The sequence below is a fragment of the Hypanus sabinus genome, chromosome 13 (genome assembly GCF_030144855.1).
Source record: "Hypanus sabinus isolate sHypSab1 chromosome 13, sHypSab1.hap1, whole genome shotgun sequence".
Lineage (NCBI taxonomy): Eukaryota > Metazoa > Chordata > Chondrichthyes > Myliobatiformes > Dasyatidae > Hypanus > Hypanus sabinus.
The window spans coordinates 43282223-43307509 of record NC_082718.1 but is presented as its reverse complement, the minus strand read 5'-3'; the positions used below and the strand labels follow the sequence as shown (position 1 = coordinate 43307509).

The window sequence follows — 25287 nt, the reverse complement described above, 5'->3', positions numbered from 1 at the left end:
GTTCAGGTGCAAACTGTGCCATATGTATAGGTCTCACCTTCCCTGAAAGAGAATGTAATGATCCAAACATCTGAAGCCCTCGTCCTGCGCCACCTCACCTTCTATTCTGATTCTATTGTTGATGGTCATATTCTCTGTTCTCCAGAATTTTCGGCGGACAACTTGCAGCCCTAGAATCTCAAAAACACTTATCTGCTTCCCTAACTAAAAGAATTCCCTTTTCGACAAATTCCACTTCAGTAGCTGAGTGCTTCCAGAATTTTGTTTTTTCATTTTGTTTATGAATTTAACAACCTGGCATTTATCTGAGTAAGAGACAAATCACAAGCCCAGATCTTTCTACCTTAAATCTTGCACAGGAGGTTTCAAATAAGTTGTCATGGAATTAAAACCAGTAAACGCTGGAGCTACCCAGTATTTACAGTAGCATCTTTGGAGAAAGAAGCTAGCTTAGTATCTTGGGTGGATGAGCTTTCAGCAGAAATGTGAAAAGTTAGAATCAAACATGTTTTCAGTTGCAGAAAAACGAAAGTGGAGAAAGTGAAGGGAATGTCTGTGGCAACCAAGAGAGGCCAGACAGTATGAGCATGATGGTGCCAGCTTGAGATACTCATAAAGCACAGCTGATCTGTTTGGAGGAGATAAGCTAAGAAGTACTAAGGAGAAAGGGAGTGAGAAAGAAAGGCTATAAACAGTGATAACCTGCTGCACTTACTGGAATCTTGAAATGGCATGAGGCGCAGTATTCAGAACTGAGCACTTGTGAGAGAGCAAGATGCTCTTTGGGGTTTTCGGAACTGCCCGCCTGTCCCATTCCTGCTCTGTTTGATGCTGCTTGGTCAGCTGAGTATTTCTACTATAATCCTTTATCACACAATGGTGTAAATGATATGTGTTGTTTCTGACAATATTTAGAATCCATTCAGTATCAACCATTCAAAATTCAAACTAACTTGATTATCAAAATATATAGATGTCACCATTTACTACCCTCAGATTCATTTTCTTCCAGGCATTCGCAGTAGAGCAAAGAAATGCTGTAGAACCCATGTAAAGCTACACACAAACAAACACTGATAACACAACCAATGTGAAAAATGTATTTATTGACATACAGCTCAGAATAGGTCCTTCGGCCCTTCAAGCCTCGCCACCTGCCAGCCCCCCGATTTACCCCTAGCCTAATCACAGGACAGTTTACAATGACCAATTAACCTACCAACAGGCATTTCTTTGGACTGTGCGAGGAAACCGGAGCACCCGGAGGAAACCCACGCTGTCACGGGGAGAACATACAAGCTCCTTGCAGGCAGCTGCAGGAATTGAGCCCGGGTCGCTGGAACTGTAATGTGTTGTGCTAACCACTGCACTAATAAATAAGTATTGAGAACATGAGTTGCAGAGTCCTTGAAAGGGTGTCCATTGGTTGTGGAATTCAGTTCAGTGTTGAAATGAGTGAAGTTACCCATGCTGATTCGAGAACCTGATTGCTGAAGGGTAATAACTTCCAGAGAGCATCGTCTGGAATCTTCAGTGCTTTGCAATTGAATCTTCATTGGAAAACTGCCAGATTGCTTGACTTGCATTACATTAGCTAATTGAACTAACTTACATGGTATAGAAGACCTTTTGGCTTGTTATGTTTATTTTAATTCTCAGCACCGTAATTCTATCAGTTCTATTCCACCTTGCAACCTGTTCTGTCTCACATGCATACCATCAACACCTTTTTGTTTTCTGGTAAGGTGGCAGTGAGATCGGTTGCAGCAGCCTCTCTGGGTCCTAGCCAAAGTGTAATTGTCTTTTTTTGTGATCGCAAGCCTCTGCTGGATATGAAGAGCAGCAAATATTGCAAATCTACTCCACTAGCAAGTTGTTCTACAGTGATGGAGCTGGACTTGTTGCGTACCATGTTGCAGCCGCCTTCAGACACTCAATTGGAAAGGCATCAGAGGCACTGTGCGGTCCAAGGAATGGTGCAACTGATTGTCTTGGGCATTTTTTTTGTGATCGCAAGACCCTTTTGGACATTGGTATCATAGAATACTGCAAATCTGGTTCACTGGTTCAGTGGTGAGACTGGCAGCAGGAAAGCTGCATGCCCTTTGTTTTTGCTCGGACCTGGCCCTCATGCCGTGGGGGTCGCCTGTTGCAGATGCTGGAGATAGTGTGAGGGAGAGCAGAGCTGTCACTGCTGGATTAGGTGCTGGCCCCTCCTGTTGGTGCTGCCCTCCAGTGTTCATTCAGTGGAAGCACTAGCATGTGATGAGGACTACTGTGCGACTCCAGGACAACATCCCATGCACTATCAGTCTATAGGCCATAACACTCAGAAAACTGGGTTTTTGTGACTATACGTTTTACTGTCATCTTAATTCTGTGTGCTGTGTATGACTGTTGGTGCTGTGTTTTGCATTTTGGCCCCAGGGAGCCCTGTTTTGTTTGGCTGTATTCATGTATGTGGTTGAATGACAATTCAACTTGAACTTTGATTATTTTATCACTTGCCTACACCAAGTAATTTACAGTTGACAATTAACTCTTCAGAATATTTTTGGGATTGGAGAGAAAACCAGATTGAATCATTTCCCTGGAGGTGTGAGGAAGGATTAGTGACGGCTGCACCAGTGTTTCAGCCACAAAGGAATTGTGAACAATGGTGTTGATAGAACTTAATTTATTTCATCTGATCTTTGCATAAGGAAGACTCCTCGGATCACTTTCTAAACCTTTTTCCAAACCCATGTTTCTGCAACAAGTAATATCTGTTGAATTTTTTTTATCCTTGTAATTATTTATTTCTGCTGCAGTAAGAAGAAACAGATAGTAAAAGAGAAAACTCAGGGAAATGGACTAGAGAATCCATTGCCTGATGATAAATGTGCCTTGTTCTCACATTGCATCAGATCCAAGCGTACTGCTGAAGCCTAGGCTATGTGCATTCTCTTTGATGCCAAGTGTTGAAAGGCTGGACAAATGTGTTCTGCACTGTTTATTTCAGTAAGGGAAATCATGCTAAAATGTTTGAAGTTTTGTTACACGCTCTGTACCAATATTTTAGGCAGCTTCAGAAAAGGCATATTCAATGAATCTAGAACAACCCTTGTCTTAAATCTTCATTACTCCTGATGAAGGGTTTCGGCCCGAAACGTCATCACTACCTCTTCCCACAGATGCTGTCTGGCCTGCTGACTTCTGCCTGCATTTTGTGTTTTTATTTATTTCCAGCATCTGCAGATTCACTTGTGTTGCCCTTAAATCTTACTACTTTTTATTCATTATTTTGGGATATATGATCATCACCAGCAAGACCAGAGTTCATTGCTCAACCCTAATTATCATTAATATGATGTTGAGTTACCCACTTGAACTATTAGTCCTGCAGACATTCCCACATGTCTTTCAAGTCCTGAATAAGGGTCTCAGCCCAAAATGTCAACTGTGTACTCTTTAACACTGACACTGCCTGACTTGCTGAGTTCCTCCAGCATTTTGTGTGTGTTACTCCCACGTTCTTTTGTTCAGCGACTTCCCAGGATTCAGATCCAGTAACAATAAGAGTCTTGGGTAGTAACTGTGATGCATGGTAGCATTGAAGAGAATGGGAAAGGTATTTTGTTGAAGATCGTCAGCGATGACTCCACAGATTGAGGACATGATATTAATACTCCCAATCAATGTCAAGGGCAGGTGGTGAAACTCTCACTTTTTGGAGATGATCATTGTCTGGCACTTACAGCACAAATGTTATTTGGACTTACCAACACATGCCTGAATATCATACAGGTCCTACTGCGTTGTGTTTCATTTCTTCAATTCCTGATGAGCTGCAAGTAGAAGTGAACTTTGTACAATTACCAGCAGACACTTCTCATTTTAACTTTATGATACTCGGGAGGACATTGATGAATCAGCTGAAGTTGGTTTGGCGTAGGATACAGTCCTGAAGAACTCCTCCAACAACATCTTGGGGCTGAGATGTTTGATCTCCAACAATCACAATAATTTTTCCTTGTCTGAATAATGATAGCAGTCTTTTGATATTTTCCCTTAATGTCCACAGATCAAAGTTTCTGAAGTTCCTTGGTGCCATGCTCAGTCAAATCTGCCTTCATATCTACCTTTCCTTCACATCTGGCTAAATGCTCTTTGGCATATGTTAGTCCCAAGACTGTGATTCAGTCTGGGCTAGGTGATCCTATAGAGAACCAAACTTGGGTATCCTTGGAGAATAAATTCCACTTGATAAAAATGTTAGTAATGCCATCTGTCATTTTGCCATTGATTGAGAGCAGACTGACTAGGCCCTAAACAGTCTGTTTGGAATTGGTCTGTTTTGTAGGGGCAGGGCATATCTGGATATTACTATATTCTTTCAGTATTGCATATTGGAACAGCTTGAGCGGACAGACAGTCTCTTCCAGAGCATGCTTTCACTGATAAAGCCAGATTGTTACCTCGTTATTGACTTCTCTGCATTCATGACCCTCAGCTTTATCATTAGATCACGTAGAGTGAATTGAATTGCCAAAGCCTGGGAACTGTAAGAGAGGGGATCTCTGGAGGAAGCTAACATAGATCATTCACTTGCTGCTTCTGGCTGAATGTGGCCAAGAATGCTGCAGCCTTGTTAGAGAAACTTGAATGTTTTGGTTGTGCTGTCACTGAGGATGGGGATGTTACTGGAGCTACAGTACCTCCATCTATTAACATTCAATCATTCAGTTCACCACTACTACTTAAATTTTTCTCCAAGGCACATCCTTTTTGTTAGCTCTAATTACTTAATTAGATCAAATCACTACTTTAAGTGTGGTCTCACCAACTGCTACATAACTTCCCAATATCATTGCCCAGCGTGCCAGAAATTCTCATCACCACCTGTGACACCATTTTCAGGGAACTGTGAACTTGTACTCAGTCCTCCTGTTCTACAACACTCCTTCCCAATGCACAACTGTTCAATGTGCAAGTCCTACCCTGGTTTGACTTCACAGAATGCAAAATCTTAAACTTACCTAAATTGAATGATTTTTGCCATTCCTCAGGTCATTTATTCAGCTGATGGAGATTCCTCTGTGATTTTTGATAATCCTTCTTCACTGTCAATGACGACACCATAGTGCATTACATTGTTAAAGTCCAGTAAACTGGTTGGTACATAAAACTGAAACAGAAGATGCTTTGGAAGACTTGCAGAAAGAAATTTATTATGAATATCTGCATAATTATTGAACAGAAATTTTGCCTGGGTAATAATGAAGTGCTCTTTCATCAGTATGAGGGGTGATACCAAAGTAATTTAGAAGCAAAGATAGAATCTGTAAATTGGAAGAGGGAGAAAAATTCATGATACTTGCAATACATAGCATTTAAATCTATGTCTGCCCTTATGGGCTGCTTAATTAAAAAAAATGGAATATTTATTTTTCTGTCCATCCACATGTAAACTTTTGAATGCCTTTATTTTGAATTGGTCAAATAAATTAATTTCATTTCTAATATAGGGATTTGTAGTTTGCACTTGTTGTGAAGGTCATTGGCAAAGTGTGCACTTGGTTAAGATTGATAATGAAGGGACATAGATTTAAGGATTAGCGGAGAGATGAGGTGAAGTACTTTCACCTAATTAACAGTGGTAGACTGCCATTCTTTGCCCAAAAGAATGATGGATGAGAAGCTTTCATTACCTTTAGAAGTTCTGCACTGGAAATGCTTCAGCATTCAGAAAGAGGTGGAAAATAGAAGCAATCTAAGCAGCTCAGTTTTTAGCTGGCATGATGTGAGAGGACAAATGGCCGGCTCCTGTCCAGTAGATTTCTATCTTCCATGTGGATTGGTATTTTCTCTTCTTTGACCTTTATCGTTTATGGCAATTTTTAGTGGAGTTAATTATTGGACTGTCTCTTGCTGTCTCAAATGTCAGTAAGATCATCTTTGGACACAGCAAAGTCACTACATTTTGTTTTCAAAACACTGTCAATAAAGAATGTAGTGCTGTGTGACACTGCTTGAAAATGCTAACGCTTTTACAAGGCTCAGCATTCACATAGGAGGTTTGCTGCAGTTAAATGTATAAGTGCAGAATTATGGCAGTCTTTCAGACCTCAAATACACTTCAGGAAACCAAATTATTGTTGTCATTTGGTGTTAAAATTATTCAGGCTACATATGTTAATACAACCTGTGTACTGCATTAATATAAAAATGAGTAAGATTCTTTTTAAAGCCATCAAAAGCCGTTACTGATGTGGAATATGGCAAGACTTGATTTTCAGCTTTTACTTCTGTTGTGGCAAAACTGGTCAATGTGGGAATAGGGACAGGAATTTTATCTCGAGTCATTTTGAAAGACATTTGCTTTCCTGCATGGTGGCCCTTACTTGATATCCCTTTCTATCCTTGATTAATAAAAAGCTGCCAGTCTCGGGAGTATTCTTGATTTTAAGTCTGAGATTGGTGGGTTTTTGCATACCCTTCTTATTGCATTTCCTAAAGATATAGCTAAAATCTATATGCTTTAGCTCCTAGTTTGGGCTTCCTCACAGTGGGTATAAATACTCTGGTTTTATCCTCCTGGTTTACTGTACAGCCACTCCTTGGCTTTTTGTGGAATCACTCCTGACATTATATAACATTAATCTATAAAATTTTTCATCGTTGGTCTGTAGCATCTGGCTAAAAATGTTCCAACTATGTGTCAGATATTTATTTTAGATCACTTTGTCTTACTGGAGGCGCGGTGTGAAATACCAATTATAAATCTTGCTCTAGATATTAGAATTCATGTTAAAAACATAATTCATTTACTGCACGCTGCCACTTTAGTTTTCTGTTACCATCTGCATCCATGCTTTACAGCAAATGCTAAGGTTCCTCTTGGAATGTTGTGGAGAATTATTTTACTGCAACTTGAGAATATCCTTTCTCTCCTCTCTCGTCTCTTTGCCTGTCTCCCTCCCTGCCTCACCCCCCCACACCCACCTCTTGCCACCCTGTCCCTACACCCCTACCCTAATCCTCTCCCCTGCTTCCCACCTGCCCCTTGCCTCCCTCCCACCTCTGCCTCATTGCCCCCTCCCTTTCCCTCTGCCTCTCAGTTTACATATGCCCTTTAAACCCAAACTTTTATTTACCTATCATAACACCTTGTCAAACTTTTTCTGGCAGCCTGTAAGAAATATCATTTCAATGAACTTTCTGGGAATTATATGTCTTGCTTTTTTTAATGGCGGTGTTGCATATCTATAAATCATTTAACCTTTATCTTTAGCTCTGGAGCCTGAAGAACACCCTGCCTCCTCTTGTTCTGGCCGGCCACAATGCTTGTGTTCGGAGCTGCAGATTTACTTGGGATAACGAATACTTGGCAACTGGAGATGACAATGGTGAAATCAGGGTAAACATCACTTAACTCAAAATACAATAGTATCTTTTTATTTCTTTTGCTAAGTTTACTTTGATCAATCTATTTATACAAGGAAATGAGATTTCTTTGCAAATACAGTGGCGTGCAAAAGTTTGGGCACCCCTGATCAAAATTTCTGTTACTGTGAATAGTTAAGTGAGCAGAAGATGAACTGATCTCCAAAAGTCAAAAAGTTAAAGATGAAACATTCTTCTCAAGATTTTAAGCAAGATTAGTGTATTATTTTTGTTTTGTACAATTTTAGAGTGAAAAAAAGGAAAGGAGCACCATACAAAAGTTTGGGCACCCCCAAAGATTTGAGCTCTGAGATTACTTTTACCAAGGTCTCAGACCTTAATTAGTTTGTTAGGGTTGTGGCTTGTTTACAGTCATTGTAAGGAAAGGCCAGGTGATGCAAATTTCAAAGCGTTATAAATGCCCTGACTCCTCCAACCTTGTCCCAACAATCAGCAGCCATAGGGTCCACTAAGCAGCCGCCTAACACTCTGAAAATTAAAATAAATGATGCCCACAAAGCAGGAGAAGGCTATAAGAAGATAACAAAGCATTTTCAGGTAGCCGTTTCCTCAGTTCATAATGTAATTAAGAAATTACAGTTAACAAGAACGGTGAAGTTGAGGTCTGGAAGACCAAGAAAACTTTCCGAGAGAACTGCTCGTAGGATTCCTAGAAAGGCAAATCAAAACCCCCATTTGACTGCAAAAGACCTTCAGGAAGATTTAGCAGACTCTGGAGTGGTGGTGCACTGTTCTACTGTGCAGTGACATCTGCACAAATATGACCTTCATGGAAGAGTCATCAAAAGAAAACTTTTCCTGCGTCTTCACCACAAAATTCAGCATCAGAAGTTTGCAAAGGAGCATCTAAACAAGCCTGATGCATTTTTGAAACAAGTCCTGTGGACTGATTAAGTTAAAATAGAACTATTTGGCCGCAATGAGCCAAGGTATGTTTGGAGAAAAAAGGGTGCAGAATTTCATGAAAAGAACACCTCTCCAACTGTTAACCATGGGGGTGGATCGATCATGTTTTGGGCTTGTGTTGCAGCCAGTGGCACAGGGAACATTTCACTGGTAGAGGGAAGAATGAATTCAATTAAATACCAGCAAATTCTGGAAGCAAACATCACACCATCTGTAAAAAAAAAAGCTGAAGGTGAAGAGAGGATTGTTTCTACAACAGGATAATGATCCTAAACACACCTAAAAATCCACAATGGACTACCTCAAGAGGCGCAAGCTGAAGGTTTTGCCATGGCCCTCACAGTCCCCCGACCTAAACATCATCGAAAATCTGTGGATAAACCTCAGAAGAGCAGTGCATGCAAGGCAGCCCAAAGATCTCACAGAACTAGAAGCCTTTTGCAAGGAAGAATGGACGAAAATCCCCAAACAAGAATTGAAAGACTCTTAGCTGGCTACGGAAAGTGTTTAGAAGCTGTGATACTTGCCAAAGGGGGTGTTACTAAGTACTGACCATGCAGGGTGCCCAAACTTTTGCTTCGGGCCCTTTTCCTTGTTTGTTATTTTGAAGCTGTAAAAGATGGAAATAAAAAAGTAATCTTGCTTAAAATATTAAAGAAATGTGTCATCTTTAACTTTATGCCTTTTGGAAATTGGGTAATCTTTTACTCGCTTAGCTATTCACAGTAATAGAAATTTTGACCAGGGATGCCAAAACTTCTGCATGCCACTGTATATATAAATGCCCTTAAATGCTGCAGAATTATGTCTAAAGATCAGCTTATCCAAATATCCATCTAAAATAAGGAAGGCCAATACTTCACTTGCAGTGAATAAAAGGGGAAACTTAATTTAAAATGGGACCAGCATAACAACAACTAAAATTTATTCTGTATTTTTAATTCTAGAAAAAAAAATCCAGTGCCCTTCACATGAGCATAATGAAATCAAATTTTAATATGGAGTTACTTCAGGAGATATTGGGCCACATGACACCGCATTTATCCTAAGAAATAGTTATAAGACATATAAGTATCCTAAGGAGCAGCTTGGAGGCTAAAGAAGAGAGAGATGGCTGAGAAGTTTATGGTGGACATTACACTGCTTGGGCCTTGAGGATGTCTAGCAGATGTGGAGAGGTTGAGATGGGGGTAACTCAAGAGGTTGGAATCGAAAAATCTCAAATATACCTCCTTCTGCAGTTGAATCCTCAAATTCCCTATTGGGAATCCACAGTCTACAGACTGGTAATAACATCTCCTCTTTGCTGGTCATTAACAGAGGCACACCTCAAGGATGAGTGCTCAGGCCAGCACTCTACTCTTTCTAAACTCGTGACCAATTGCCTAAGCACACTTCCACCACCATCTATAAGTTCACTGATGACACCTCTGTTGTAGGCAGAAGCTCAAATGATGAGGAGGAGGCATACAGGAGTGAGATAGATCAGATGGTTGAGTGGTGTCACAACAACAGCCCTGCACTCAATGTCAGCAAGACCAATGAGATGAGTGCAGATTTCAGAAGGGGTGAGGTTCTGTAAACACACACCTGTACTCATTGTGCGGTCAGTGGTGGAAATGGGGAGCAGCTATTGGAAAGCATTAGGACAGATAAGTCCCCAGGCCCAAACGAGATATACCCCAAGTTATTACTGGAAGCAAGGGAAGAGATTGTTGCACCTTTGGCAATAATCTTTACATCCTCACTGGCCACAGGTACAGTACCAGACTATTTGAGGGTGACAGATGTTATTCCTTTGTTTAAGAAAGGTAATAGGGATTATCTTCAGAGTGCTAGACCAGTGAGTCTTACATCAGTGATGGGAAAACTATTGGAGAGGATTTATGATCATTTGCAGAAACATAGTCTGATTAGGGGTAATCAGCATGGCTTTGTGAGGGCTAGGTTATGCCTCACAAGCCTGATTGACTTTGAGGAAGTGACAAAACAAATTGATGAAGGTAGAACAGTAGATGTAATGTTCTGCAGGGATCTTTTCTGAGATCCCTGCTCTTAGTGATTTTTATGAATGATTTCGATGAGGATATGCAAGAGTGGATTAGTAAGTTTGGTAGAGTTGTGGATAGTGTAGAAATTTGTGGTAGGTTACAACTGTACATTGTTAGGATGCAGAGCTGGGCTAAGAAGTATCAGATGGAGTTCAGTCCGGGGGAAGTGATAAACTTTGGAAGGTCAAATTTGAAGGCAGAATACAAGGTTAATGGCAGACAGGATTCTGAGCATGTGGAGGAACAGAAATTCTGGATCTATGCCCACGGATCCCTCAAAGTTGCCGTGAAAGTTGATAGGTGGTTAAGAAGGATTATTTTGTGTTAGCCTTCGTAGCCAGGAATTGAGTTCAGGAACTGTGAGATAATGTTGCAGTTCTATAAGACACTGCTTAACCACACTTGGAGTATGTGTTCAGTTCTGTTCACCACGTTAAGGAAAGGACATGTAAACTTTAGAGAGACTGCAGAGGAGACTTATCGGGATATTACGTGTGTTAGAGAGAATGTCTTATGAGAAAAGGTCAAGTGAACCAGGGCTTTTATTTTTAGGATGAAGATGTGTGAGCGATGATTTTGTAGAGGTGAATAAGATAATGAGAGGAATTAATCACGTGGATGGCCAGAGACTTTTTTCCAGGGCAACAGCGGCTAATGCGAGAGGGTATAATCTTGGAAGAAAGTATAATGGGGATGTCAGAGGTAAGTGTAGCTTTTCAGTGCATGGTATCATGCACTGCCAGGGTGACAGTCCTTAAATGTCCAGATATGCTAAGGACGTTTAAGACTCTTAGACAAGCGCAGAAATGAAATAAAAATGGAGGGGTGTGTGGGATGAAGTGTTAAATTGATTTTGGAGTAGGTTGAAAGGTCAGCACAACATCGTGGGCTGAAGGGCCTGTGCTGTGCTGCACTATTTTACATTCTATATTCTTACAGAGGTGCACCAAGTCACAAAGGGCATTGATAAGATAATGCGCACAGTACTTTTCACAGGGAAAAGTAAATTAGAGGAAACAGGTTTAAGGTGAAAGGGGAAAAATTGTAAAGCAACCCAAAGGACAAGCTCTTCCCAAAGAGGTTGGTACGTACAGTATATGGAAGAAACCACCAGAGAAAGTGATTGAGGCAGATATAACAACCTTTAGTTGTCATTTGGACAGTTCTATCAATAGAAAAGTTTTAGATGGATATGTACCAAATGTGGGAAATGGGACTAGCTGAGTTGGGCATCTTGGTTTGCTAGGTGAGTTCAGCCGAAGGACCTAAAATTCTGTGCTGTGTCACTGTATTACTCGATGACAAACTTCATTTATTAAGTAAAAGAAATACACGTTTAGTCCCTTCTGCAAACTATTTTCCAAGTCACCTTGTGGTGCGTTAAGACTGTCAATACTTACTCTTTGGTAATTCATGTAGGTCTTTTTTTCCTTTCCTGATCTGACAGTGTGGCTATTTAGGGTAATTGAAAGTGGTGTTAGTGACATTGAACTGAATGTCATCAATGATGATTGGTGGTTTTCAAATGCTATGGCCAAAGGAAGATGCTGGAAGTTATATTTGACGTGAGTGGAAGGCCATTGCAAATAGCTTGTTAATAATGTATAGATAAACAAGCATCTAGTTATAAAAGGCATTGGTTCAAGGGTGCAAACTGATCAATAAGGGGAAGGAGAATTAGTTTGCGCCTGTCAGTTGGATAACACGTTATTTAAAACTATGCGAGCCTCCTTAATGGTGACATTGGAAGAGATCCTATTAATTTAGGAAATTATAGCATCAGGAACTGAATATTGTAACAAAGAGGAAAATAACTTCTTATTTGTTAGTCTTGTAATTTCCTGGCATTTATAACGGTCTGCATTATTTTATAAGAACACCATCTGCAGCAGACACCCAGGATTGTCACCTAGCTGGGTGAAGAAACTGCATTAATTTAAACCAATTTTAGGTCATTTTTGAGGTCTGTGGAACAAAACTGTTGGCAGAACTTCCATGCAACTTGTGTACAAATGCACTGTAGCCACTATTATCTCCCTTTTCAATCTCCTACCCACCCCATCTTTTAGTTCCCTCCAGAATTGAAAGTTTAATGTCCTTTCAGTGCATATCAAAGCCATTCAGAACATATTGAATGAAAATGTGATTGATACAGTGAAAGATATTAAAGTCAAATGAAGTTAAAGTAGATAATCTCAGTTAGTTGTTACAATTTACTAATATTCAAGATTTATTTTTCCTTGATTAGATCTGGAGGGTGAGAGATGGTTCTCTGCTTCATATTTGTCCGAATGATGCCGAGATCAAGGATTCCAAACATGGAGGCTGGGTCACAGATCTTCACTTCTCTCCCAACAGCAGGATTTTGGTCTCCACTGGAGGTTATATAAAGGTAAGGGCACATATACACAGCTCCTGTAATACTCTAAAAGATTTTGTTTGTTCACTTGGCTGCAAGTTAAGGCAGAAAGCAACTAATGTTATTTTGAATTCTAAGACTATTAACAGTTGATTAGCAGGTTTCAAGATGAGCAGAGATGGCAAGTTCTTAGGCAAGTTTAATATTTAGTTTCATACATACAGTTTTGAGAACAGTATTATTTTAATTATTGAACTGCCATGGAGTATATAACTTCGTTGAACTTTTTCTTTATCAATCTTAATAATTAATGATTTTCCAAAACCACAAATCCTACCAATAAGCTCTGGCTGCTTGTTAATGGTACTTCTGAAGAGCAGTGATTATTTATGAAATAATGCGGTGAATTAATCCCCCAAGAAATTTATCAATGCAGCCTATACCTTTGGCAGCACCAACTTCATCAGTCGATATTAAACCTTAATCACATCTTTGATAAATTTTAATTTAGTTCTGCTGAAAATCTTGCAATCATATAAAGCAAATCTACAGAAACTATTGATGAATACCTACTCACTGTTATACAGTAAGGACTAAGCAAAAACATTTAAAAATACAGGGGGAAAAGGGATTCAAAGTCAATTTAATTTTTAAATGACTGTCAAGGTGGAATTTACTTTATAAAGGTGAGCATTGAATGCATGGTTCCTCCCAAAGGATGACTCCATGATAAAGAAACTTGAGGATCCATAAATTGCAGAAAACAGTTACTTAAAATCTATAATTCATATTCATGTTAATTTCCTCACCTAAATCACTAATTTATTGCTGTAGTCCCTGTACTTACTGTATCTTCTGGAACCATACTAGCCTCTGTCACTGGGAAGAGGACCCATTTATTCATAATCTTTTGTTTCCTGTCTACCAAGCAGTTCTATGTCAGTGTAGAAAATTAGTATATGATCTCATATGATTTAATTTTATGCACTAATTTCTTATGTGGACCTTGACAAAAAGCATTCTGAAAGTTCAAATAACCAGGACCATTTGTTCTCCTCATCCACTCTACTGGTTATTTTCTTAAAAGGTTCCAGTAAATTTGCTGTGCGTGATTGCCCTGCCATAAATCCATGCTGACATTGACTGATTCACTGGTTTTCAAATGCTCTGCTTTTATATCTTTATATATATATTTTTCCACTACTGATGAATCAGAACTGGCCTATAATTCCTTGTTTTTATTCTTTTTTTATATAACTGAGGTTACGTTAGCAACTCAACTGTGGGAACTGATGAAGAGACCAAAGCATGTTGGAACATTACCATCAGCGTATCCAGTACTTCTGGAACTATTTCTTTGACAGAAAAGGAAGGGAAAAGACCTAATGTAACCAAGCTTAAGATTTTTGACAAACTACATTGGTAATTCCCAAAATTCACATCTGTTTGAGTGATGCTCATTTACTGCAGGGGAAGTGCGAGAAGCATTGCAACCTGAATCATACAGCAACTTTGGGGTTTCCGCATAAGAGGACCTAGAATAAAACTCCCAAAATTGCTGTCAGTTTCAAATGATTTTCTCAGTTATCACCAGTAGCTCTGCATTATTATTGTTGCAATATATAGACCATGGCTTTTACAGTCACTAAAACCCATCATCCAGAGAGTATACAATCCTCTATGTTAGGAATGATGTGACTGTGCTTCAGAAAATGCAGAGGAAAATTACCTGGAGTTTGCCTTGGATTAAATATTTTGGTTGTGAGGACTGGCAAGGTTTATTTCCCTTGGAGTAGAGAACTCTGAGGGGAGAATATAAAGTCATCAAAGGCAGAGCAGTCTAGAGCCAGCAGATGCAGGTTGAGGAGAGAAGTTCCCACCCTGGGGTCCACTCACCCCTTGGTTAATGGTAGGGCGCCATGGCATAAAAGCAGCTGGGAACCCCTGGTTTAGGACAAGGCATAAAAAGTTTCAGAAGAAATCTGAAAAATATATTTTTTCACACAGAGGATTGCTGGAATCTGGAATGTACTGCCTTGCTGAGTGATGAAGATAGGTACTCTTCCTAAGGAGCTAAAGAGATTGAGGCAAGCGAGACACCTGCCATCTTAACTGAATTTTATTGGAGCACCATTGAGAATGTCCTGACAAGCTGCATCTTCATCTGGTGTGGGGCAGCCAAGCATCAGACTGGAAGTCTTACAGGGGACTGTGTGAACAGCTGAGAGTGTCAGAGGGGTCTCCCTACCATCCATTGGGGACATTTATCAGGAACGCTGCATACACAGGGCCCTTAGTATCATTAAGGATACCACCCATCCATCCAGCATCCTCTTTGACTTTCTATCATCAGGCAGGAGATTCCAGTGCATAAAAAGAACAGTCAGAATGGGAACTAGTTACTTCCCTCAGGCCATTAGGCTTCTGAACCCCCTTCCACATCGCAATCAAAGCGCTACTGACTGATCTCTTCTGTACCTTATAGTATTTAATTTATGCACTTTAGTTTGTTTATTTACGTGTAATCTACTTTCAAATTTCATCCTTACTTTCGTAAGTTATTATGTGTTACGTATACTACAGTGCTTTATACCCTGGTCTGGAGAAACATTGTCTTGTTTGAGAGTATGCATGTAAATAGTTAAATGACAATAAACTTGACTCTTACAAGCATCTAGATAAGATTGGAATTGCCATAGCATAGAAGATGATGGACCTATTGGCTGTATATGGAATTAGTGTACAGGGTGCCTGATAGTCAGCAGGGGCATGGTGAGCTGAAGGTCTAGTTTCTGTGCTGCATTATTTTATGACAATTTACACTTTTGCATCTAGGGTTGCGCCAACCCTAGTCGCAATCCAGGAAAGCACATCCAAGGTTTTGTGTCTTCCTCTAGCCCTCCTCCAACCTCTGTCTCCATAATCACTGCTCTTTGTTTCAGTCTCTTGTGCAACAACCCTCCTCTGGATTACCATTTTTAGCACCTTTTTTTTTAATCAGAACTCCATGGTTTGGAATTGAATTGTTAACCGTTTTGTTTATGAGGAGAGACTGGATCAACTGGGTTTATTTTCCTTGGAGTAGAGAAAGCTGAAGAGATGTTTATTCCTCTCCATGGATGCTGCCTGACCGGCTGAGTTCCTCCGGCATTTTGTGGATGTTGTTCTGGATTAGCAGCATCTGTGGAATCTCTTGTTTATAACCATTTTCTCTGCTTTCTTCTTTGGCTTTGAAATCTTGGCTTTGATCGTATCTATTATTTCCTGTCTGCACTTTTCCCTCAGGCTTCTGTGAAGCATCATGGTGTATTTTAGGTGTTAAAGGCATGAAGGAAATCATTTCTTTCAGCGAATAGTTTTTGTAACCTATTGTCTGTTCATAGATTTCAATAGGAAAGTTAAATTTTATTTCCATTATGAGGGATCTTAAATCTGAATCAGACAATTGTAAATCATGGCCCTTTGGGATACTTAATTCTTTGTGGATAGGATATTGTTAATAGACTATTCTTGTCCATTAATCACCTAATTAGCTTTTGAATAAATGCTTCGCATTGAGGCAGTCATCCTTTGTAAAGGTCTCAAGCAACCCTGCAGAGTCCATGCTATTTGTGCACTGTGCTTATGTCCTGTTACGATTTTAATTAAGACCTTGTTGGAGTCATGCCTGAGAATTATCCTGACGGTGTTATCATGCTAGTCTGGTCTGGACAAATACTGTGTAATCGTTGTTACCATAGCAACACTCCTGGAAAAATCTGAATACAAAACATTTGCATGCAAATTTTGTTAAGGGATCTGAAGAATATTTTTCAATATTATTTTTGCAGTTTAGAGTAACATTGACTTCAGGTGATGTTCACATTCAGTTGTAATTATTTTGGGTAAAATAGCAACGCCTTTATTAATGGACGTGAGTCTATCAACAATCATATTCTTAAGATTTGCCAAAACATTCGTATTTCACCAGATTATTCATCTGTGAAAGGTAGTTACTTTGCAACTACACCTTTATACATGTAAATGCAAGCTGGACAGCAATTGGAAGCAAGATCAACGGGTGCTGCATCCAATTCTGTTTTCCCTTTGGACAGTCTGACAAATGGAATTAGCTGCCTGTGTAATCATGGAAATCTACAGCACAGAGAAAAGGCCGATCATCCATTGCGTTCTTGTCAGCCATGTAAGAATAATCCCAGCTTTCATTCGGGAGCTTTGCAGATTTCAGCTTTTAAGACTTATTTAATGTCTTTAGGGTTATTGCTTCCACTGCCCTTTCAGGCATGAATTTATCCTTCCCAAATCTTTTCTAATTCTGCTGCCTTGAACCTGGCTTATCTCCAATAAAGAGTTAAAATCATTCATGCCTTCATTGTATCCTTGTACCTCTTATCATAGAAAGACAGAAAGCCTACACACAATGCAGGCCCTCTGGCCCACAATGCTGTGCCGAACATGTACAATACTTAGAAATTACCTAAGGTCACCCATAGCCCTCTATTTTTCTGAGCTCCATGTACCCATGCAGGAACCTCTTAAAGACCATATTGTATCTGCATATCAATGCCTCTGAACTGGGGTGCTGGAGAAAAATACTATGCATCTTGTGGACCTCTCACAGAACAAACAAATCAGTCCTCAATGAGATCAAACCAAGTCTCTATCTGGAGGTTCAAATGACAAGACTCCCCCTATTGTACTTTTGGGCACATCATGCAAAGAAACACGTACAAACAAGCTGAATGAACTCAGCAGGTCGGGCAGCATCCGTTGAAACGAGCATTCAACGTTTCGGGCCAAGACCTGTTGATTTAGCCACAGCATCTGCAGTGTACTTTGTGTTTACTATTCATTACTCCACTGCAAAGTCTCTTTGAGGTATGCCTACCCTGAAGAAGTTTAAAAAATGGAACAGTCTCGGCCCGAAACATTGACTGCTCATTTCAACAGATGCTGCCCGATCTGCTGAGTTCATCCAGCTTGTTTGTACGTGTTGATTTGACCACAGCATTTGCAGTGTACGTTGTGTTTACTGTGCAAAGAAACAGCTCCCTGGAAAAGGATATCATCCTCGGCAAGGTGGAAGGACAACGGAAGACAGGAAGGCCACCAATACGATGAATGGACAAAAGGAGGACAGCCATGAATGTCATATTATCAACAATGAGTTGCCTTTGTGGGGATCAGAACTCAGTAAGGGCAACAATCCATAGGGTCGCCATGAGTTGACAACTCTCTAACACTTAACAACAACCTCTTCTCATGTTATCACATCTTTCATGTGGTGTGGTGACCACTAGATCTAGCTGTCATCTAACTTTTTTAAAGCGCCGATTCTTCAATCTTGCATTCTGTGGCTTGTCAGTGAGAAGGAAAGCTTCAGGCTCTGGGAAGACAAAGATGATGTGATTATTTGGGTGGAAAAGTGGATGAAATGAAATCGAGAGACATGATTTTGGAGTAGTGAAATGAGGTACAGGCATCCACGATTAATCTGAGGTTCTATCCTGATCTTTTTCCATAGATGCTGCCTGGTCTGCTGAGTTCCTCCAGCATTGTGTGTGTTTTGACTAGGTGAGAATGTACAAGGTATCGTTAGTAAGTTTACAGATGACTTTAAAATTTGGATCTTGATTACCTGTGCAGCTAGACCAATGAATGGCAAATGTATGTTAATTCAGGTAAGTGTGAGGTGTTACAGTTTGGGAAGACAGATCAGGATAGAACCTTGACATTGAATGGTAGGCCCAGAGGGACCTAGTAGTACAAGTACATAATTCCGTCAAATAGGCATCACAAGAAGAAAAGGGTGAAGATAGCTTTTACCAGGCTGGCCTTCATCATTCAGGGCATTGAGTCTAGAAGTTGGGATGTTAATGTTGTGGTTGTAAAAGATGTTGGCAAGACCATATTGGAAAGATGCAATTAAGCTGAAAAAGAGTGCAAAAAAAGTGTTGCAGAGATGTTGACTGAGATACGAACTGAAGTTGTATAATCTAGGATTTTATTCATTGAAGCATAGGAAAATGAGCTGTGATCTTTTAGATAAGTATAAGGGGCATAGTTGGGGTGAATGCACACAGCTGTAAGGTTGGGGAATCAAGAACTAGAGGCTATAAGCTTAAGGTGAGAGGGAAGAGATTTATAGGAACCTGGGGGGTATTTTTTTCCCTTCAGGGAGTGTTGCCTATATGGAATGAACTGTCGGAGTAAAATGTTGAGGTACGTACATTAAGAACATTTAAAAGACTCTTGGGCAGGTACATGAATAGGAAAGGTTTAGGCAAGGGGTTCCCAAACTTTTTTATGCCATGGATCAATACCATTAAGCAAGAGGCCTGTGAACCCAGGTTGGGATCTCCTTTGTTTAGAAGGATATGGACCAAACTTGGGAAGATTGAAATGGCTTGCATGGGTGTCTTGGTTGGCTTGGACCAGTTGATGAAGGGCCTGTTTCCATCTTGTATGACCCAATAAAGAGAAAATATTCATTTAGTACTGTGTACCTCTTTTACCTCCATGCCAAGGTTACAGATTTGCTCTATGGGCCACTCTTCCCTTTGATCATTGTAAAGTATCTAGGAGTTTGTGTTTTTATTAATTGCCTGTAATTCTTATGTAGCTTCTTTACTTTTTCAATGTTCTTATTAAATTCACCCCCTCTTCTCTTCCCTCCACCCCCCCCCCCCCCCCGATTAAATAGTCTTTCTCCAGCTCTTGAACACTCTGTCTCTGGTATCAGTTTCCCTTCTTTGCCTTTATTCCACCTTGTATGCTTGTTGGCTTTCAGTGAAGAAGGAATATAGGGATATGGTTCTAGTTTTGTGAGTTAATTCTTTTGTCTTGAAAAGGGTCTGAATCTGAATCAGCAGCTACTTTGAGTCCCATCACAAATTAGCTCAGTAAAAGTTGCCTGTCCCAGTTTAAATTTTTACTCCCAGACAATCAATCACCTTTCCAGCTGCTATGGTCAACATAACTAAGTCATGATTGTGCTTCCACTTCCCTTATGGGAGAATTTGTGTTCTCCCACTTCCACTCCTTCCACTACTTTAAATCTTCCCTAGTAACGGCTCTTCTCTTAGTAGGCTTGATTATGTACTTTTTCTAACATTTAAGAAACGTGCATCAATTGTACCTTCAATATTTTGCCGGTTTCGCAATACTGCGTGCACTTTATTATTTTTTCACCTCAGACACCTGTCCTCATCTTGGTACTTGCTGACCCTGTGACTTCTTGGTGGTCCTGTGGGATGCGCCCACCAACTTCCTAATCCTTGTGTATTCCTTATTTCAACCCATTGTATTTATTTATTAACACAAGAGATTCTGGAAATCCAGAGCAACACACGCAATACGCTGGAGGAACTCAGCAAATGGGCTGCCTGACTCACTGAGCTCCTCTAGCTTTTTGTGTATTTATTGATCTTTCTGGCATATTGTATCATTTTTATCTCATACCTTCAATTGTTTATTTCATCAATATTGCCAGAGTCCCTCCATTTATATAAAGCCTCTTTTCTAACTTACATTAGCATCTTAGTAATAATGAGCAAACACCTTTTGTGAATAAATGACTTGAATTTCATCTTGCAATTATTTGTTTTAATTTTTGTACATTAAGTTGACATTATAAAAAAAAATGCACATAACTTTTAATGGCTTCAAAACCCTGAGAAGAATGTTCCTTGGGAGCTGCAGCGGTATCCTTTCAACATTTTTGTTATTGCAATGACTTTCAGTTGAGGTTTTGCCCTTGACTTGTTCAAGCTGTTCATGGAATTAGAATCTTTTCATCCCTATTTTTAAGATGAATGTTTAGTTACTAGATAACATTAGTTCACAGCTTTGAGTCAATTGTAAATTAATTAGGAGCCCAGCATTCAAAGTCAAATTTCATGCTTCATTTCTCTATACAGAGCAAAGGCATATATATGTTTTCAGTATTGTCCGGTGTGATGCATTGTTTTCCTAATCTTTTATTTATTTAGTGATACAGCACGGAGTGGGTCCTTCCAACTGTTTGAGCCGCACTGTCCCAGCAACCCCCAAAAACTCAAACTTAACCCTGAGTTAATCATGGGACAATTTACAATTACCAGTTATCTACCCGGTTCATTTTTGGACTGTGGGAGGAAACCAGAGCACTCAGAAAAACCCACACATTCCCCTGGGAGGACATACAGATTCCTTACAGGTGGGTCCAGAATTGAACGCCGAACTTTGATACCCCATTCTGTAATAGTGTCGTGCTAACTGCTGTGCTACTGTGGCAGTATTATTGTTCACATGTCCCATTAGGCTGAGATAGGGATAGATGTAACATTGGTAACTGGCATTTTTGCCTCTGTGTTGATTTATTTTATCAGTGAATTTGAAATCCTTTTGGATCAAACATTCACTCACATAGTACTATCAATACTGCAGGTACTGGAGCACCACTAGACGTGAATGCACATTTTCAGTGCACTTTCATCCATCTTCATAAATTAGGTTGTTTGATCTTGAAGAACTGTGTTAGATATCCGGAAGGTGAGAAGGAAAAGCATCCTTTAAGTAGAAAATTAACTTTAATCTCTCTGAATTGGGCTGGATCAGAAGTGGGCTCAGTACGCAAGTGAAGGATAATCCGGCTAGCAGGCTGAAAGATAATTGCCATTAGAGTTTAGCAATCTGGATTGGTTTTTTTTTAATATACAATATAAAAATGATTTGGAGGTGGAGACCTTCTTTCCAGTATATTCTGTTTGATTGTTAAACTGGAATATGCTGGCAAAACTGTGAAAAGATATAGTGGAATGGGATCAGGCAAGGATGGCAGATGAGTAGCAGAAATGACAGACCAAACATTTGTGGGGAGGGGGAAGGTGGTAAAGATGGAGAGAGGAAATATCAATGGAAAATTAAAACCACAGCTTCCAGCTGAAGGAGGACTAGGTGACCCGGTGAATAGCGTGCTGAAGACATTAAATACGCAGCAGCAGTAAAAGAAACAAAAAAGGAACAATATGGGTTTTGGACTCATGAGCTGACATACTGTGAGCCTAGTATTTTTATTATTATTTCCTTTTGCAGAGCAGACTGCTGGCTTGAGTTGTAGTTAAAAGTTGATTTTTTTTTAAACTTATAAATGGATAGAGATTTAGAACAAGAAGCGCAGACAAATGGAGGATGATCCAATTTGATGCTCTGTGAAACATAATGCTTGGCTCCTACCCAAAGAACACAGATTCAGTATTTGCAGCCAGAAATAACCAGAAGAAAAGGTAATACTGTGTATACAGGACGAGTCAGAGCTATTTTTATAGTGTAAAATCATATTGAGCAAAGTAAGTGTCATTTGTTTTTAGTGATTTACCTCATGCTCATTGGTTATGATTTCACAGGCTGATGATTCCTAACTGTTCCAGTCTCAAAGATGTATTTTAGTCTGCTCTCTAAGATGGCTGGTGTTATCACGTGGAATCTAATAGCACATATTTAAGTTTTGAATTGTGCAGGCACCTGTATAGGAACAATCAAAATATTTGCAAGGCTGCTGTGCCTGAGAGAATAACTAAGGCAGACCTAAACTTGTACAAGGTTATGCACTATTGACTCCCAGTATTAAATATTCATGAGATTAAACTGGAGTTACAGTGTAGCTTGCTTTTTAAAAGAAAAATGAGCTTTATTTGTCACATAAACATTGAAATGATCAGTGAAAGCACCATTTGCATCAGGTCATGAGGATTTTGCTGGGCAGCAAAATGTATTGCCATGCTTCCAGCACTAATGTAGCATGCCCATAAGTAACTAACCGTAAATGTGTGCCTTGGAATGTGGGAGGAAACCAGAGCACCAGGAGAAAACCCACAGCATCATGGAAAGAACATACAAACTCCTTCTAGACAGCAATGGGAATTGAACCCCAGTAATACAGCTGGTGCTATAAAGTGTTGTGTTACCCACACCACATTAATCAAACCTTTTTCTCTCTTGCTCCCTTCAGTTGATGCTCATGATTTGGCATAACTGACAAGAGCAGAAATTATTGCTTATCCATAATTGTCCTTGCTGTGAGGAGTGGAGCAGTTGGAATTGTAAAACAATTCCCTTGTAAAAGAGATTATTTTGTACAGTAGTTAGGTAGCTTTACTCTGTATATAGAACTAAGTTAAGATTCTGTCTTCCAACACAATGTGAAGGGACATCCCACATGTTCATAAGTGAACTTTATTACAATTGATTAATCATTATACTTTGGCTGTACCAGCTTTGCACAACAAAGAATAAATGGGTCAAGGATGTGGCATGCAGAATGTTGCCTGCGCTTCTTACCTACACATGAAGTAAAGATTTAGCATTCCGTATCTCTTGGTGTCACAATTGACAGTGGTGAGAGTCCTGGACAATGTAATGCAATCTAATGGACAGGCCTAAACAAACCGTATATTGCTAAACTCAAGAGATTCTGCAGATGCTGGAAATCCCGAGCAACACACTCACAAAATGCTGGAGGAACTCAGCAGGTCAGGCAGAATTGATGGAAAGGAATAAAGAGTTGGTAATTCAGGTCAAAACACTTCATCTTCAGTTGTAGCACCGAGATATAGAGTCAGGAAGTTCTGCTACTACTTTATAAAACTCTGGTTTGGCCACAACTGAAGTACAGTACTGCATTCAGTTCTGGTCATCCCTTTAATGGAAGGATGTAGAGCCTTTAGAGAGTGTGCAGAAGAGGTTTAGAACATAAAACATAATGTTGTGATGACCTTTAAACCTACTCCAAGATCAATCTTACCTTTCCCAACCACATAGCCTTCTATTTTTACTTCATCCATGTGCCTAAAAGACTCTTAACTGTCCCTAATGTACCTGCCTCCACCACTAGCCGTATCAGTGTGTTCCATGCGCTTGCCGCTCTGTTTTAAAAAAAAGGTACCTCAGAATTCCCCCCCCCCCAATACCTTCCTTCAATCACCTTTAAAGTATGCCATTGTTTATTAAACATTGCTACCCTTGGAAAAAGGCGCTGGCTGTCTATCTGTCCATCTTGTATACTGTTATGAAGTCTTAAGACTGTAAGACACAAGAGCAGAATTAGGCTACACAGCCCATTGAGTCTGCTCTGCCATTCCATCATGGCTGATTTATTATCCCTCTCAACCCATTCTCCTGCCTTCTGCCTGTAAACTTTGACACCCTGACAAACCAAGAACCTATCAACCTCTGCTTTAAATATACTCAATGACTTGGCTTCCACAACCACCTGTGGCAATGATTTCACAGATTCACCCTCAGGCTTAAGAAATCTCTTCTGTGTTCTAATTGGATGTCCCTTTATTCTGAGGTTGTGCTCTCTGGTTCTAGATTCACCAATAGGAAACATCCTCTCCATATCCACTCTAGGCCTTTCAATATTGGATAGGTTTCAATGAGATCCTCCCCTCATTCTTCTAAATTCTAGTGATCATAGGTCCAGAATTTTCAAATGCTCCTCACTCATTAACCCTTTCACTTCTAGAGTCACTCCTTGAGTCATTCTTATGAATTTCCTTTGTACCCTTTCCAATGTCAGCACGTCTTTTCTTAGATAAGGGGCCCAAATTTGCTGCAATACTCCAAGTGCAGTCTTATAAAGTCTTAGCATTACATCCTTGCTCTTATGTTCTAGTCCTTACCACTGACTCAACCTGCAAGTTAACCCTTACAGAATCCTGCATAAGGACTTTCAAATCCCTTTGCATCCCTGATTTTTAAAAAATTTTCTCCCCAATTAGAAAATAGTCTACGCCTTTATTTTTTTCTACCCAAGTGTGTGACCATACAATTCCCTACACTATATTCCATCTGCCACTTTTTTGCCCCTTTTCCCAATCTGTCCAATTCCTTCTGCAGACTCACTGCATCCTTAACACTACCAGCCCCTCCACCTATCTTTGTGTCATCTGTGAACTTCGCCACAAAGCAGTCAATTCTATCATCTAAACCATTGACATATAATGTGAAAAGAAGAAGTCCCAATACCAGCCCCTGCGGAACACTACTTGTCACCAGCAGCCAGCTGGAATAAGCCATCTTTATTGTTTGCCTCCTGCCAATCTTCTATCCATGCTAGTATCTTTCTTTTTAATACCATGGGCTCTTGTTAAGCTGCTCTTAAAAAGCCAACTTGTTGGTAAACTACACATTCACTCTAATGGGATCCAGCACCAACCTGATTTTCCCAATCTACCTGCATGTTGAAATCCCATGACTATCATAACATTGCCTTAATTACATGCCTCTTCTGCTTCCTGGTGAAATTTATATCCTACATCCTGGCTGTTGTTTGGGGGACTGTATATAATTAGAATCAGGATGTGCCCACCCTTGCAATTTCTTAACTCTGTCTACAAGGATTCTACATCTTCTGATCCTATGTCACCTCTTTCTAAGGATTTGACCTGATTTAATTTCTTATGTACAGAACCACCCCACCCTCTGCTTACCTACCAGTCCTTTCGATACAAGGTGTCACCTTGGATGTTAAGCTCCCAACTA

At 39.9% G+C, this 25287-nt stretch overlaps 1 protein-coding gene across 2 annotated transcripts in view; it reads left to right on the top strand.

Annotated features, from left to right (window-relative positions):
- The window catches only part of apaf1 (apoptotic peptidase activating factor 1), a 274267-nt gene that overhangs the window by 212068 nt on the left and 36912 nt on the right, over positions 1-25287 (top strand). For both annotated transcript variants that reach the window (XM_059987521.1, XM_059987522.1), the window contains 2 exons: positions 7274-7399; positions 12652-12795. In XM_059987521.1, coding sequence (XP_059843504.1) covers positions 7274-7399; positions 12652-12795 — 270 coding nt within the window. The remainder of the gene's footprint in view (positions 1-7273; positions 7400-12651; positions 12796-25287) is intronic.